The sequence below is a fragment of the Elephas maximus genome, chromosome 1 (assembly GCF_024166365.1).
Source record: "Elephas maximus indicus isolate mEleMax1 chromosome 1, mEleMax1 primary haplotype, whole genome shotgun sequence".
Taxonomy (NCBI): Eukaryota; Metazoa; Chordata; class Mammalia; order Proboscidea; family Elephantidae; genus Elephas; species Elephas maximus.
The window spans coordinates 100,280,245-100,297,955 of NC_064819.1; the positions used below are offsets into that span (position 1 = coordinate 100,280,245).

The 17,711-nt window shown below is 40.8% G+C and overlaps 1 protein-coding gene across 1 annotated transcript; it reads left to right on the forward strand.

Moving 5' to 3' along the window:
- Positions 1-1,102: 1,102 nt before the first annotated feature.
- SRSF3 (serine and arginine rich splicing factor 3) lies at positions 1,103-9,335 on the forward strand. Its single transcript, XM_049890798.1, has 6 exons — positions 1,103-1,230; positions 3,785-3,992; positions 5,492-5,626; positions 7,825-7,863; positions 8,106-8,192; positions 8,376-9,335. Exons 2-6 carry the CDS (start codon positions 3,787-3,789, stop codon positions 8,401-8,403), a joined length of 495 nt encoding a protein of 164 aa, XP_049746755.1. The 5' UTR covers positions 1,103-1,230; positions 3,785-3,786; the 3' UTR covers positions 8,404-9,335.
- The last annotated feature ends 8,376 nt before the right edge of the window (positions 9,336-17,711 follow it).

Genomic DNA, 17,711 nt, shown 5'->3' on the forward strand with positions numbered 1-17,711 from the left:
TGGTATGTTTGAGTCCATTGTTGTAAATGACTGAAAACACTGATTGTTCATTGTTGTTGTTTTTCTTTTCTTTTGAGAGCAGATTTAAATAAATTTTAGCCTTAAGTCAAACTTGACTGAAAGGGAGTAAGCGGGTAAACTTGGGAGCACAAGAGACAAAACTCCTAGCTGAACTCACTGTTCAGGAGAGGTAGGTCTTGGTGATTTTTCTAACACAATCGCAGTATTTCTCCCCGAAGAGTTAATTATTCCTGTGGCTCTTTCTTCCTGGGGTAAGTGGAAAATAAAGGAAGGAGTGTGAATGGTCTTCAGCACCCACCCACTCCAGGTAAAACAGCGGCCTTAGCCAGGCAGCGCAAGGACATCAGGAGAAAAGGCCAGAACTCCTCCTGGAATTTATTTGAGGGCTCATAGTTTAAATTCAGTCTTTAGAAACTTCCTTTTCCTGTTATTTGCTAAAGGCGATTGTTTTTAGGTGACCAGACCGGTCTCATTTGCTGATGAGTTTCTGTTAAACATTCTAAGAATCCAGGACGTTGGCGCCAACCGTCGCGGCCAGTTCTTCCAGTTTGATTGTGAGGCGGGAAGCCAGACAGTTGGGTGAAACGTTTCTGGAAGTCTAGAACCTGGGCACAAATCTGGTGCCAACTCACAAACAGCTAAGCTTCTGACCTTGGGAACAACCCTGAACCACGTTTGTAAACGCGATTATTTCAGTTCCAGCCTAAACGCTCACAAGAACAAATTAATGAATTCATCTAATCACTCAATCTTGTTAAGAAGAAAGAGCTGTATTAATGTTCGGGAGTGACGGGGATGGTGTTTCTTAAACTCCAGTCTACATGGAGTTGAAGGCGAAAGGGGAGAGAGTAACACGGGAGCCGACAAGGGAGGAACACCCGAGGGAGTTCCAGGCCAGCGGTGACGAGAGCGCGCTAGCGCACGCCTCTAAGGACAAGGCGGTGCTGCTCGAGCGCGCTCCCGGCAGCCGCGGCTCTTGCTGCGTTTGTAACCGCTTCGTCACTACTTCTTCCTTCTCTCATTGGGCGAGCCCATCCAATCATGTGACTCCAGCTTCGCATATAAATAAGGGCGAGGAGAAGGCGGTAGTCCGCCATTTCGTGGACGCCGAGGAAGCGATATCGTCTGTTGGAGCCGAACCGGAGGAGAGCCAGAAGCCCCATTGGAGCGTGTGATTTGAGGCTTCTGCGTTTCTAACCCAAGATTTCGGTAAGAAACCAGAGAGGAAAAGAGTGAAATGGGAGGCAGAATTTAACAGTCTCGAGGTGGGGCCGGGCCCAATGGCGGCGCCAGACTGAGACAAAGAAGCGCCGCCGCCATTTTGTGACGTTCAAGCTGAGGTGGTGGCGGGGGCTCCCGGCTCATCCGAGGATTTTTTTTGGCGTTGGAGTGGAGGTGTTTGTTCTTCTTCGCTGGGGGGAACTGGGTGGTGCGTTATCTGACAGTTGTGACGAAAGGGGAGCTAGTAGCCGAATTAGGTTCCAGGAAGCGCGGGGCCTTTCAGCTTGTGGCGCCTTTTTTTGGCTCCTCATTTTCTTAGAACAGCCTTTACGATTTTTTTCTCAAGTCACTAATATCGGACCTTTGAATTCGTATTAAATGATGTCTCCATTCATCTTTTTTTCACACCTTTCCAAAGTTTTCACGATACCTGTATTTTCGTGATATTTTAACTCCACTTTTTGCAGGTTGAACTTTTTTTTATTAAATTGGACTATGTTCCTTAGAGTTGAGCTGCTGCATTCTTGCAGCTGCTTCCCATTAATAACGTAGGTCTGAAATTGGTCACAGCAAAGTTTTTTTTTTTTTAATCAATTTTCTCCGATGGTTTGGATTTGCAACTCCGGACACAGGGTGGAGTCGGAGTAAATAGGATGTGTCTGGACTGGGTTTTTTTTATTACATAGGCTTAGAGTGAGAAGAACGTCATGTTTATGAAAGGTTTTTCAAATGAGTTACAGGGTAGGCTTTTACGTCATTGAAGCTGGTTTACCAGTGGATTGGATTCAATGCCAGAGTGAGTTTTATAATTCAGTTATTTTATTGAAGCGAAATTTACAGAACAGAAAATCAATCATTTTAAAGCGTAATTCATTGGCATGTTGTACATTCACCGTTGTGCAAGGATCGTCTAGTTCCAAAGCGTTTTTGTCTTACCCAAAGAAGGACTCATACCCATTAAGCAGTAACTCCCGTTCTCCTGTCGTCCCAGGTCTTGTTTCTTGTTATGGAGTGGATAGTCTGACTCAAGGCGACCCCACCTGTGCAGAGTAGAGCTGTGCATCTAGGGCATTCAATGGCTGTGATCTTTTGGAAGTGGATTGGCAGGCCTGACTTCCAAGGTGCCTCTGGGTGGGTTTAAACTGCCAACCTTTTGGCTAGTAGTTGAGAGCTCTTGATCCAGGAATTCCTCCCAGGCCCTGGCAACCATTAATTGCTTTCTATGTATTTATCTATGAAAGATATTTTATATAAATAGAATTACAATGTTTCATTTTGTGTAGCTTTCATTTAGTGTGTTGTTAAGTACTTTGTAGTATGTATCACTACATTTTTTTTGCAATTGCTAAATATTGCATTGTATGTGTGCGCCATATTTGGTTATCAGTTTATCCATGGGTGGACATTTGGATTGTTACCACCTTTTGGCTATTGTAAGTAGGGCTGCTGTGAGCTTTTATTTGTATATATAAACACACGTCTAAATCTTACACTTTGCTGCTAGCTGTTTAAGGAATTTTAACTGTGACTTTGATCTGTTCGATGATATGTGTCATTAGCATTGTTTCCTGCGGATAAGGAAGTTTCTGTAGTAGTCCAAGGATGCCATTTTTTAAAGTAAAAATATTTGGCCTTATTAAACCCAGTTATTTTTGGTTTTTGAAAGATTTATATAATTCATCTGGTGGTTTAACATTGAGTATTGGCTCTTTCTGGACTAATTTTTTAATAGTCTATTAGAGCAAGGGTAGATTTACAGAAAAATTATGCAGCAACTATAGAGTGCCCATGTACTCCCTCCGCCTTGTACACTGTTTCTCCTATTAATAAAGCCTTCGGATTCCTGTAGTACATTTGTTAGAGTTGAATTCAAATTGGGTTTCGAGTGGGACAAAATTGGTTTGCTCCTGAGCAGGTTACAGTTTTCTAAAACCTTGTTTTGGGGATTAAATGAGATAACTGGCAGTCCCTAAGTCAGTGCCCAGATCTTAGCAAATGCTTCTCCTGTGTTCTCTTACTTCCCAAGTAGGCTTCTCCTCCCTTGTTTTGTACTGGCTTCCTGGTGGTGGTGGTGGTGGAGGAATAGGTGTTTTGATGCAGGGAAGGTTGGGGGTTGTTTCAAGGGTTGTGTTTTTTTTTTTTTTTTTTTTTAAGGAGCTTTGATGTTTTCAGTAACTATTTGTGTGTAACATACATAGCTGAGGTTGTTTTATCGTGGTAAAATAACATAACAAAACACTAGTGAGTTCGTTTTGTGCAATTATGATTCATGTTTATGTATTTCATATAAATGGGATCATACAGTATTTGTTTTCTGACTGACTTGACTTCACTCAGCATGTTTTAAGGAATCTTCTGTTTATGGCTGAGTGATATTGTATGTATGTATCACGTTTAGTTCCATTCATCTGTTGACAGGCATTGGGTTGTTTCAAGAGTGATAAACTTTTTTTTTAAGCATTTTTTAATTTCTCCCTAGTGATTTGTGTGGATTGTTTGGATTAATAAATATTTTTGGCTCTTTTTTACTTTGTTTTTACAGAAATGCATCGTGATTCCTGTCCACTGGACTGTAAGGTTTATGTAGGTAATCTTGGAAACAATGGCAACAAGACCGAATTGGAACGGGCTTTTGGATATTATGGCCCACTCCGAAGTGTGTGGGTTGCTAGAAACCCTCCTGGCTTTGCTTTTGTTGAATTTGAAGATCCTCGGGATGCAGCTGATGCTGTTCGAGAGCTAGATGGAAGGTAATTTAACGATGGGAAAAGTGTTACTTGTGTTTAGTATTGAGAATCTGTCTGTTTTATATGGCTTTTTGCTGCATGCACCATCAAACGAAAATTCATGTATTGGAGAGATACATAAGCCTTTTCTGCAATCAAAAAAAAAAACTAAGGAATTTTAGTGGAAACGTAGGAAAACGTCATTTTCATTCAGCTGGCCATTGAAGAAAGCGCATTAAGAGATTGATAAATCCAAGTTCTTGAAGGGTTTTAAATAACTGGGGGGGGGGGGCAATAACAGCATGCAGCCCATAAGCCTACTGGTAATTGCTGTAGCTTTATGATGGTTAGTTACATGGGGATTATTGAACTGTTACTTTTTTTAATTTATGTTTGAACTGTTTCCCCCAAGAAATGTGGATTCATTGAAGTCTGTATTTTGTATCTTCTGTTGTGTTTATAGTGTTGTTAGCTGACTAATAAAAAAAAAAGCCCCTAATCTCTGGTGGTGTAGTGGTTAAGAGCTCGGCTGCTACCCAGAAGGTCAGCAGTTTGAATCTACCAGCTGCTCCTTGGAAACCCCGGGGGGCAGTTCTAGTCTGTAGTATAGGGTGCCTATGAGTCTGAATCAACTTGAGGGCAACTGGTTCGGGGTTTTTTTTTTTTTTTAGGTGTTAATAGTAACAGGAGTTGCCCTTCTTCCCCTCCTTCCTGGCATTTGAAAATAATTGGCTTCCCAGAAACCAAGAAAAACTGATAATTTGTTTCAGAGTTTTGGTCCTTAAGTAGGTTCATAGAACCCAAAATTGGTCTCTTTCTCATTTGCTATATTATGAAAAAGGGTCTGAGGGCTAGCTGTAAGGCTCTATGAAAGATCATTGTTTATCCAAACATTGCAAAAATAGTAATGTTTCCCAGTTACTGTCCGAATATAGTGGCTTATCTGAGCTTAATGGTCATGGACCAATGGAAGGAAGGTGATTGACTTTTTTTTCTAGTATTCCCAGCTATAATTTTGTTATACAAGTATTGTAGGATGAGGGTGATACAAGATGACCAAAATGGTTCTTCTGGTCCTTGTCTTGGAGGAGCTCTGTTGATGAGGGCCAGGGAGGCAGAAATACAGTGCAATAAAATAGGTAACTGAAAACATTGCTGGGACTCGAGGTCACATGGAGGTAACATGTGAACTAGTGTCAAGTTCACACATAGCAACAGATTTGACATTGAACTCCTTAACCAAACTGGCTTTAACGTTTAAGTGATTACAAGGAGGCTGGTTTCCTTTACTTGTGAGTTAGTAATTTAAAATCATTTATCTGTTCAACTTGATTCGAAATTAAACTGAAGAATCAGCTCAATTGTTTATGTATTAGAAATAAGTAAAACTTGGTTTGGTATTAAAAGGATTCACGAGTCTGAATTGATTCAGTGACAGCTATCGTTTAGATGTGTTTGCTGTACATTTCTTAGAAAGCTTGGTTGCTTTAGGTTTAATAAACTTACATAATTTTCCCTCCTAGAACACTGTGTGGCTGCCGTGTAAGAGTGGAACTGTCAAATGGTGAAAAAAGGAGTCGGAACCGTGGTCCACCTCCCTCTTGGGGTCGTCGCCCTCGGGACGATTATCGTAGAAGAAGTCCTCCGCCTCGTCGCAGGTACTTGAGAGAGTGTTTAAAGATACTGGTGTAAAGGAATAGGTAGTAGGAGCAGCTATTTCTCTTGAAATATGTTAATGGGTTTTAAACTTACATTGTGAAGAATCGGAGGTTTTCATGAAACGTTTGCTGGGCAGTAGTTTGGGGTATGTGAGTTGTGCTGAGTGTTGGCTTTTGTCTTTAGGTCACTGTTCATGTTGGTAGTTAGTAACTTCTATCTTGGATCTGTCTTCTAGTTCATCTTCTAGTTGCATCTTTCCAAGTCTTCCCTTATACTTCAATTTAGGCCTTTTTCCATTTCTTGACTCCATAATGACAAACATTACATTCAACTCCAGTTCTTCACAAAAATGTGTTTTCTACTGTTAGCACGATTGTAATATTTATCAAACAGGCAGCTGTTTTAATGTTACAACTGGTAAAGTAGAAATCATTTTGAAACTAAAGTCACTGACCAATAAAGGGGGCTGAAAAGGAAGTAATCCCAGTTCATCTGTTCTTCAAACCCAAATAGGAGAGGATTCAGTTTTTTGGTTTTTTTTTTTTTGTAATTGAAAATGGCATCGTTCTTGGACCAGGCAGTATTGTCTGGATGCTAACTCCACATCTCCTCAAACCTCCAAAATAGTTTCTACAGGACTGAGTTTACCTCTTACAGGTGAGTGCAGTCCTTCTAGGAGAAAGGAGTTCAAAATCTTGCCCCTTTTGCTGTTTTGGAAAACAAAACACACTGTTGCCCATCATAATAAAGAGTATTTGTTAGCTAATAGATGGTTGTACTGATGGCTTGTTTTTCATTTTTTTTTGTGCTTTTTGGTCCATCTATTAATAAAAATGAACCCCGTTACAGAGTCACCATCATGTCTCTTCTCACCACCCTCTGAGTCTGCATTAGCCAGTCAACTAGCCCTTTCAGCGTCATGTGACCAGCGCGCCCCATTCAGCTTGGCTGGTGTCGTTTCACATGACCCAGGCATGGCCAGTCGCCAGGTTGCACCGCCCTTTGGTTCCCGAGCATGCTGTTTTCTCTCAGCCTTCTCTCCAACCTTAACCAAATCGGCAGCAGCCACCTCGACCGCCCACACATTCCTGGCCAATCAGCTCAGCTGTTTATTTACCAAATGTCTTCACAACAACTACAGCAGCAGCCTTCGGCTAACAAAAAAGCAGGAAAAATCCACAACACCCCCTTCGCCAACCAACTAAATCCAACGCAACATCTGGCAAAACCTTTTCAGCAAATTCTTCCTGGCCGTCAGTCCGGCAGCCTCACCTCACCATTTCTAGCTTGTTGAAACCCAAAACTAGTAAGTTTTTCCTGCTTATACAGTTTACTGCTGGTTAAAATAAGGAGTAAGCGGCTTAAAGTAATTCTTTTTTCTGGATCAAAGGCTGGCTGTGCATAATTGAATGGTAACGTACATATATATTGCTTGAATAAAACTTTTAAGGGTGATAGGGAACTCATAATGTAACTAGACCTTCAAGTGGAACTTATTTGCATGTGTGAGATGCCAAACTAAAAATTTTAATATCTCTAACAGATTTAGCTTTCCATTCTAGCAAAAAATTTGTTGAATCCTTATCACCTTTAAATGGTTTTACTAACCGTTTTCAAAATTTAAAAACAATTTTTGGGGTGAAGTGGGCCAAGCTAAGGTAATTTGATAAGCCTAAACACTCTTAAATGTGACGATCACAAATGCAGTTCTAATGTAGCACTTAATGGCATCAGTATTTACACCTAGCGCGTTTTCACAAAATGACACTATCCACCTGGTACCTAAGTCTTGTCATGGACTTCTAGGTTTGCATGGGTTCCAAATACTGGTTTATGGTACTGTTTTTGGAACTACTTGTGGGACTACATTTTGGTGTGGTGTTTGGGTAGTGAAGTTAGCTTGACATGAAGTTTTGCATTGGACAGATCTGCTGTGAAGCATTCTTTGTTAAAGTGAGTCCATGGTTGGAATACCTGCATTTCACTTGAGCTTTTTGTTCCTTAATCCTTCTGTGCCTATATTTATTTTTTCTTTCTTTTCTTTTTGTTTTTTTGTTTTGTTTTTTTTTTTTGGACGATGGGTGCCAGTTCTTTGGCACATTCACTGGGCCCAACAGTGAGATTGAAAAGTTGGGAGATGCCTCACGCCATCGATAGTAATTGACAATGAGTCTAATTTTCCTATTTCTGCTTTTAGATCTCCAAGAAGGAGAAGCTTCTCTCGCAGCCGGAGCAGGTAAATAACTAAAATGCCTCTGCTTGGGGCCAGGTCTCAAAAACAGCCTGTTATTTTCCAAATGATGGGGCTAGCTAATGGTAATAAACCTTGTGCTAGTGATCAGTCAAGTGGTATATAAAGCCAGCTTGTACATTTTAAGAATGAACCAGCTTTGAGTTTTCAAAGACTCATTAGAAAACATTTTCATTATGTATAATTATACCTGATTGGCCTTGATTTTTTTTTTTTTCCTTGTTCAGGTCCCTATCTAGAGACAGGAGAAGAGAGCGATCTCTGTCTCGGGAGAGAAATCACAAGCCGTCCCGATCCTTCTCTAGGTCTCGTAGGTAAGTGAGATCTTTTAAGGACTTGAATCATTAAGACCTCGGAGACATGATATACTAAATACAGGAAATATGTCTTTTTTAAGCCATTTCGATAACCTCTTACTTTAAAAAGAATTTTTGAAGTTATGTCATTAATACAGTTACAGATAAGAGTAAAAAAAAAATTTTTTTTTTCTTTTTCAGCCGATCTAGGTCAAATGAAAGGAAATAGACCAGTTTGCAAGAGGAGTAGTGGTGTACAGGAAATAACTTCATTTGACAGGAGTATGTACAGAAAATTCAAGTTTTGTTTGAGACTTCATAAGCTGGGTGCATTTCTAAGATGTTAGCTGTTCGAATTTGTTTATTGTCTCGTAACAGTGGCACACATGAAGATGTAATTCTCTATGGTTTGAAGTGGATCATATGAGGCACATGATACCAAGAATTTATTACCTTACAGTGTCCCCTTAAGCAAAATTGAACGTTTTGAACTGTAGTCTTGGGTAGACCAATAATAAACCTCTAAATCTTGCCCAGCTAAAGTGTGATGTTTTAATATTATGGTGACAAAACTGGCAAAAATTGAACTAGGAACTCTGTCCATAGCTGGGATATAGGATGCAGCTGTAGTTGAATAAGCAGTCTTTAAAAGCTGCACCATGTAACTAGATTAGAGGTTTTTAAGGAAAAAAAAAAAAAATTCAACGAAGTCTTCACAATGTGCGGAGGTTGCCCAGTTGATGTAGAATCTGATAGGTTTCAAGAGTTTTTTATTTTTTGCTTTAGGTAATAAATTCCTTATGTGATTGCTGTATATGAGTAGATAACCATTTGTAACATCATTTCTTTGGAAATTTGAGACTATTCAAGATACCAATGTCCTGCCGGTTTAAGGGTACATTGTAGAGATGAACTTTGAGTTACTGTGCAAGGTTTTTTTTTTTTTTTTTTTTTTTCATGCTGTCATTTTGTAATGTTTTGTGAGACTCCTTGGGATTAAAGTTTTGGTTATAAATTGTTGTTTAACTTGAAAGCCTGTTTTTCTTTGCAAAACTGAATCTGAGCTTGGTACCAAGTCCAGGTATAACATTCCTATTGGAAGCCATACTTATATTTTCTTGTAAAGTGTTTTTGAAGTAATAAAATATTAGCATAATTGTGTCATATAGTCAGTTGAATCCACTGTTACCGCAGTTCTTGACCCATGAAAAAGTTGGTTACACAATTCTTTTCTAAGAAACAAAATTGAGAAGCACTACGGATTAATCTTTTGAAGTGAATTTTAGTTGTCACCCCAAGTGTGTGTGTTAATATCAATTTATTAGTAGGTGCCAGTTCAGGGTCTTTGATACTCAGTGACCATCATTTCAAAATAACAGCAATCTCCAGTACATTGTAACACAAAGTTGCACATAAAAGGCTTTCTTTATTAGCATGAGAACTTTTCAGAGTTTAAAAAAATTGTTTCCATTTTACATAATTTGAGGTGTTGCATGAAAATTCTAAACTGATCCACCATGATGTAAAATTTCACATGGTTCAAATGTAACGGTGAAGAATAATATAGAGGCATGCATAACTTTCCTTTTAGAATCAGGAGTTGTAATATTTCAAATTTGTGTGCAATTAGATTAAATCATAATGCAACAGTCTTGTGGCTTAGCTTCCTTAAATGTGCTCTTTATAATAGTTTGATTAATGCCGTTTTGACTTTGTCTTTAAATGAAAGATAAGTCATTGCATTGAGTTCAGTTTATAAAGGACCTTCTTAAACGATACAGCTTATTTCCAGTGGTCCTCTTAACCTTCCTCTGAGAGGTAGAGGAGATTGAGTGTTGACCACGTTCAGTAGGAACTTCGTTAAAGTTGCACATGTTCCAGAAAGACACTTTTAAGACTGTTGATGGGTTGGGAGCTCTGGCTTTGGGCCTTTTGTCTTGGAACATTTTTCCATAGCCCATACGTGCCTGTTCATTTTAGGAAAAAGCCAGGGTAGGTGAGAAGTAGTATGGTATCTCAGTCAGTAAATTACTTTGTACAAATGCACATTAATACGAGTGTCTAGTTTTCCATAAAAAGGACTGCATTGAATGTGATAACTGAAAGCAATCACAAAGCCAAGCTTTGACCTGTGGTGTAATGATGGTAGGTATTCAGTTGAGGTCGCTATTAATAAAATGATTAAACTGAATTGGTGATCATTTTTAAAAAACAAGCAAGATTATATTTGGTTTGTATGCTGTCAAGAGTATTTCATCTATGGTTCTCAGCTCCTTGTGGGTTTCTTATGCTCTCCGTGTGCTAAGTAGAAAAGGGAGTGAAAACATAAGCTGGCTGGGGAAAATTTATTGTGAAATAGACACCAGTCCTTAAAACCAACCACGTGAGCAATAGATGGTGTCTCTACTGTTTTTAGTTAGATAGCAGTTGCTAGCGTTTCAGATGCAAAACCCGTACCTGGATGGAAAATCCTGGTTGTTTTCTATTGGAGAGTTCTGGCTCATTTTACCGCAGTGCTTAATGTGCTTTTATTTTCAGAATCCTGAATATGATTGAGTCATCAAGAGTTGGTGGTGTCTTCCGTTTGTATGTTTTTTTGCACTACTAGACTGCTGCTTTCTGGAGGGTTTTTTTTTTTTTTTTTTTTTTAGAACATGACTGAAATGGTTTTTGTAATTAAAGTAGCTGAAGGAAAACTGGGTTGGAGTATATTTTTATCAAAACAATCCTGTAGTGGTATATTAGATTTTATGTATCCATAAAATTTCTCTTGATCTGTTTTTCTAAGGATTCATTGGATACTTAGAAGGAATTTCAGCTATAGCACACTTGGGAGGATCTGAAAAAGGAAAACCTTAATGCGTAAAGTGGTTTTGTGATACTGCTTAATTTTGTCATGCACTTTTCCCCTTGAGATTGCAGACATTCAAGATAGGGTATTTACACGCAACGTTTAGTAGTCTAGCCTAGTTACTTCTCTGTATCTGCATCATTGCACAGTAGCTTGAATGTTTCCCAAACTCGAACACATGGATACAGGTAGTCCCCATGCTTAGTGACTGTCTTTTTTTTTTTTTTTAAGTACATTTTACTGTTAGTGATGTGTACATATAATGTTCCAGTGCGTAATTGCTTATGTCATCATACCTGTAAGTTTATATATGTAACCCACCCGCCAAAGATGAAGATAAGATTTGTAAATACGGATAATAATGAAAACTTAAAAAAAAATTGGTATCAGAACTGACTGAGGATGTAACCGCTGAGATGGAACCTTGTCATGAAGTCGGGGACTACCTATTATATTACACTTTACTTCCCAAGCAATATTAAGTCTTCCAGAAAAGTAGTTTATAGGCTGGGAGGCTTCCGGCTTTTAAAACTCAGCAGTTATGAATGGGCAGCTTTGTTTTCAGTTACATGTCTTACTCAGATTTCACGGGGTCGAATTAATGTTCTTTAGTGGTTTTTATTGCAGGCAAGCCCAAAAACCTCACATCAGAGCCAAGGGGAGAAGGTGCTGAACCTAAATTGCTGAATGCTGTTCTTCTAAAGTGTTTCCTTGTTTGGTGGGGGAGGTGCGTTATTTGCTGTTTGCATTGATCACTTGAAACAGGAATGGGAATTGTGAGTATAAAAAAAAACTTGCATAAGTGATGGGATTTAAGTTGGGCTTTTTTTTTTTTAACTCAGGAAATGATTTTCTAAATCTTTAAGTTCATGCAGCTGGTAGTTTTTTTTTTTTCTCTTATTCCAGCTGGTTCTCTGCCACCAGAATTTGTTTATAGTGAGGGAAGTTATATTCAGTTTAGATAAAACCACCCATGTTAAGTTTTCCGTGAGTAATTTACAAATAAATACAAATTGGAATGTTGATTTGTCAGTCATTTTTGTGTTACACCCTCCCCACATGGCAAACAGCCCCAGCTATTTTTTAAGGGGAAGACTCTTGGACTTAGAGTGAGGTAATCTTCATTGGAGGGTCTTTTTAAAGGGCTGTTAAAGTTCAGGAGCAAAAGAGAATGAGTTGTAAGTCAGATGGCAAGGTGTTAAAGAGGGGAACTGAAGAAGGCAGAGCTCACATTTAGGTAAGGAAAGGCTATGTGAATTTGAGGTGAAAAGTGGAGAGATAACCTTAATTGTAAAGTAGAAGTTAAGAGGGCAGGAGAAATTGAGTACAGTTTATTGCACTAGGATTATTTGACCACGAGCGAAGTGGATCCAGGTATCCAGTCAGAAGGTTTGTGGTTTTCCAAGCAAGCAGATGCAGTGTATCCTGTCCCGCTTCAGTACTAGAAGAAAATCCAAGAAGTTGGGAGTGTTTGCATGGAAATGAAATGGCTGGCTTGTGTCCCAGCTCTTCAGGGTTTAATGGGGACAAGTAAGTTACTGATTTTGTAGCCCTAGGTAGACAGCAGTTGCCAGTGTATAGCAGTCCACTTGACGTGAAATTGGTGTGTAAGAGTGCGGTTGAAACTAGAAGTCATCCACTTCGTAAGGAGTTGGAGGAGGATCTTCGAAAGGGCTAAGAACTGAATTTTTGGAAGTAGCTTTCTTTTCCTTTTAAGGTGCTGGAATCTTTAGGCAAGGCACTTGGAGTGCATGGGAAAGAAATTCAGGGTTTTCAAGCACCTTTCTGCCAAACATTTTGCTGAGTCCTTTTCAGATGACATTTAACCACTTGAGGGTTGAGTATCACTGTTAAGAGGGAGGGGGAAAAGTCCGCATTTATCACATCCTGCTGAAGAGTATTCAAAACCCAGGCCAGCCTTGACTGCTAAGCCCATGACATTTTTACTTTCCCAGCCCAGTGGTCAGATGTTGTATTATTACCATTCAGTTATTGTCAGGATTTGGGGCGGGCGGGGGGGGGGAGATTTTTAAATGAAAGTAAAACATGCTTATGGTATTAAATGTAAATCATATATTGGAAAATGCCTCCTTCAGTCTCACTTCCTAAAGGTGTTCAGGTTTTTCTAGAATGTTTTATGTACATATGAGGAAGTATTTTAACAGATGACAGCTCTTCCTAAGCATGGTCTTAAACATTTTTCCTCTGTTTTACAATCTGAGACATGTATGTTTCTGAGTATGCTACATGGATCTTAGTCTTTGACACAAAGGCCCACTTTGCTTTGACCTGAGGATACTCAGTGATGGTTTAACCCCTGGTGTCGTAATCGTTAAGTGCTGCTAACAAACAGGTAGGTGGTTCATACCCGGTGGTTCAGTGATAGAAATGCCTCGCAAATACCTTCCATAAAGATGAAACAATCCATTGCTCTCGAGTCTGTTCCAACTCAGCTACCTTATAAGCTAGAACTGCCCCATAGGGTTTCCAGGGGAGCAGCTGAACTGTCGCTTTCTTTGGTTAACAGCCAGTCTCTTAACCACTGCGCCACCAGGGCTCCTCCATGAAGACTACAGCCCAGGAAATCCATTGGGGGCGGTTCTACTTCTGCGGAGTCAAGATTGGCTCAGTGGCACCTACCAACAGCAACGAATGTTGTTGCCGTTGTGAAGTAGGATGAAGCTGCGTCATGTTGGATGGGTTGGCGTTAAACCACGATTGGAGGCTGTGACTAGTTACTGTGGCTGCATTTCTGGTTTTGACACCACCTGCAGTTTTAACCCTTTTAGGAATGTAATGGACAGTATTGAGGATGAGGGCTGGTAGTACAGAATTTGGCTTTTAAAAAACTTACAACTTGGTTAAAGTGTACAACCCTTTTTTAGTGGAATCTTAACACCTCAGGAGACTCGTGTGGTCAGGCAAGATTACTGCAGGGATTGAGGAAAGCACTTCTTGTGGTTTAAAAACAACACTGGATGGCCCAATTTAGGAGCCGATTGAGCAACCTTTTCAACTTGCTGGGGGTTGGGGGAGGAATGATGGTTTAGTCCAAGTAGGCACGTGTAAGTGATCACTTGGATTCTCAAAGGGGACCTGGAGATTAAATCTCCACTCCTTTACTCACATGATTTTGATGAGAGGTGGATGGAGACAAATTTGAAGTCTGTACCATGTGCCTTGTCCAAGATTGTTTCCTGAGCCAGGGCCAACTTAATTAGCACGACTGCAGTTCATGGACGAAAATGATGCAAAAGGTAGAGGTGAGTGGGTGGGTTTTTTCTGAGGTCCCACAGGGGCTTTGGCACAGCTGGGACAAGGACTCAGGTGCTTCAACAGTGCCTGTTGCGGGGAGTAATGAAATGTTTAGATCTGAGGGCTTGGAAGCAGCAGCCAGGGTTTAAATCCTGGTTTCCTCACTTAAAGCTGTGTAAGTTTGGACCAGCTACATCATCTGCAGTTCTCTCATCTGTAAAACGGGGGTAATCAGAACCAACTACTTATCCTGTGAGGGTTCAGTGACGTGATGGATATGTACGGCTCACTGCCCAGTCAATGGCTGTTCGCTGGTTAGGTCAGTGACATGCAGTAGGCCCTTGGATGCCTCTTTAAACAGAATTGACTCTGATGACAGGCAGACAGGAAGTGCCTCTGATTTGCGTACTGGGGGGGGGCATTGAGGTGAGGGGTCAATGTCAAGAGAAAACCAAACCCGTTGCTGTTGCGTGGATTCTGACTCATAGTGACCCTATAGGACAGAGTAGAACTGCCCCATAGAGTTTCCAAGGAGCGCCTGGCGGATTATGAACTGCCGACCCTTTGGTTAGCAGCCGTAGCACTTAACCGCTACGCCACCATGGTTTCTGGCTAAAGAAGTCTGACATTTCAAGAAAGGGGCTTCTGAAGCCACAGGTTAGGCAAGTAGGAGAGATGTAAATAAGGATTAAAACAGCATTAGATGACTTAAAGGATTTTCAAAGTAGACCATCCTGGATTCAGTATCCAGCATTTTAGCTATATGTTGCTGGGCAAGTCATCTCCTTACCAGTTCTGTTGAGGTGGAACTGGGTGTCTAAAAGTTTGTCAGGTTTAAGATTTGTTTATGCCGTCCCCTCCCCAACCCTCCCCAACCCTCCCCAGTTGCTCTAGGTCTCACTGTAAATGGGACAGGCTTGCCCTTAGCCTGGGACTCTTCCCACTGGACAGACACTTTGCCCAGCCCTGTTCTTGCTCGTTAACCTTGTCGGGACAGGCAGCCCTGGCTCTGTTTCACTAGAAGCTGTGGAGTTGAAAGGACAAGACAACTTACCCAGGCTTTCCCTCTGAGTTTGGAGGGCCTTTTCTTTCTCAGACAGCTGACAAAGGTTTGGAAGGCTGGGGAAGAGTAGGGAGCCGCTGGCTCAGAGGCTCCTGGCATTCCCTGGGTATCTTGGTGTCACTGAGCAGCTGAGTGAGACTATCGCCAAAAAATGGTTTCCTTAGCTTCTTCAATACATTCGCAGTGCACTTTTGGGACGGAAGGTAGACAACTAGATAGGAAGGGAACTAATCCACATGCTGGTCACAGGGGAGGTACTTTTTCATTATCAACCCTGTCATATGGGGGGTATCACCTGTTTACTCAAGCTCAGAGAAGGGGTGTGTGGTCTCTGCCCTGTTAGAGTTGGGCCCCCTCTTTAACAAATAGTTTATAATGGCCCTTGAATATTCTCAGGTGAAAGTCATGTTCATGTTTAAAAAAAAGCCATTAATACAAAAGCAATGTATAAAACAGGTATTTCAGTATGTAAATGTCAAGTATGACTGCTAGAGACACAGATGATTGAACCCATTTGAAGCCATTGTACAGACAGGAAGTAATAATAGACCAGACTTACTGGAATATGGTAAGGGAGGTGAAATAAACTTTAATGGAAATAGGGGTGGCATGCCAAGACGAGGAACAGACTGCCGAATTGGAGAAAATGAGGGCGGATATTCTCACCGAGAGCTGCACCTTGTAATGTCAGAATAACTCCCGTTATGAAAAGGGGCAGAGTGGTGACAAAGGACAGTGTCTATCCCATGAGGTGGTTGTGAGAGGTTAAGTGATTTAATACATGAATTGTGGTCAAAATAGTTCTGGCACTTAAGTACTGACTGGTATTAAGCAGTATGTATCCTAAGACGGAAGGGGTATGGCTGGGATTCCAACTACCAAGCTTTTGGCTAGCAGCTGCCCTCTTAACCACTGTGCCACCAGGGCTCCAAGACTGCCTTTATTCCGTTTCAACTCTTCTATAATGGTCTTATCCTAAATTAGCAGGCTTTTGCAAAACATAAAAGCGCTTTACTCTGTGGGGGATGGGGGTGGGGGAGGTGGGCTCAGTCCCATGGCCGTGAGTAGTTGTGTCTAGATGCTCATTAACATCTATGCCCCCTTCTGCTAAAGCCAGTTATGGCTCCCTGGCCAGTGTGACAACCAAAAAGCCCCATCGTTTTCTCAACCACCCACTAGGAGGCAGTACTGCCCCATTGAGAAATCACTGGGTCAAAATCTTTGCCAGAGGTCCCACATCTATCTTTAGTAGAATTGAGTCTGTTTTGACCTCACAAAGTCGTCTCTACTGTGAGAACAATAATAGTAACAAAGATAGTAACTACTGTTCCTTGAGCTCTTGTGTGCACACACTTTGCTAAGCTTTTTACATGTATATATACCACCGGCTCATTTAAACCTCACCACTTGAGGAAGGTTCTGTTACCCATTTGCACATGAAGAAAACTAGACCTAGGTCCAAGACCGTATTAGGTGTTTTGTGTGGAAGAGGTTACCCTTGAGCTCAGTGCTGAAGAACGGGGTTTGGTTAGAAAGCTGGAAGATTATAAAGAGAAGAGCCACGTGCTTATAGAAGCACAAAGGCAGAAAAGGACAAGGCTTTATGTGGAGTGACAAGTTTAAAAACCTATGGATTTGTTAAGGGTTTAGAATTGTAGATGAGTAGAATGTCAGAGAAGACCACAGAGGTGTAGGTCACCAGTGACAGTGACTTTAAAACTTTAAAGTAGCCAAGCCCAAGGTCTCTGGGTGGTGCAAAGGGTTTGTACTTGGCTGGTAACCAAAAGGTTGGTGGTTCAAACCTACCCTGGGGGCACCAGGGAAGAAACAGGCCTGGTTCTGTTTCTGTAAAGATTGTTGTGTGGCCATGTCAATTCTAGCTCTTAGCACACCTGAGCACAGAACAGAACTGCCCCATAGGGCTTCCAAGGCTGCTGATCTTTACAGGAGCAGGTTGTCAGGTCTTTTCTCCCACAGAGCTGATGGTGGGTTTGAATCGCCGACCCTTAGCTTCACAGCTGAGCGCGTCACCGTTGCACCACCAAGGCTCCTTTTTGTAAAAATTATAGCTAAGAATACCCTTCGGAGCAGTTCTACTCTGTAACACGTGGAATTTCCTAAATCACAAATCAACAAACAAATGTAGCTAAACTTTTTTTTTTTTCAAATGAAATGTCTGTATTTTGGTTGTACAGAGAAGTAATTGTAAATGGTGATTCTTTTTTTTTAGCAATTCATTTTGCAATCCCAGGATAGGAAGGTCTGCCCTAAAATAGCCTAGTGGCACAAATTCACACCAGCACGTTAATATGCCTATGATCGAATATGTCTTATGTTAAAAAAAAAAAAAACTTTTAAAAATTGCTAA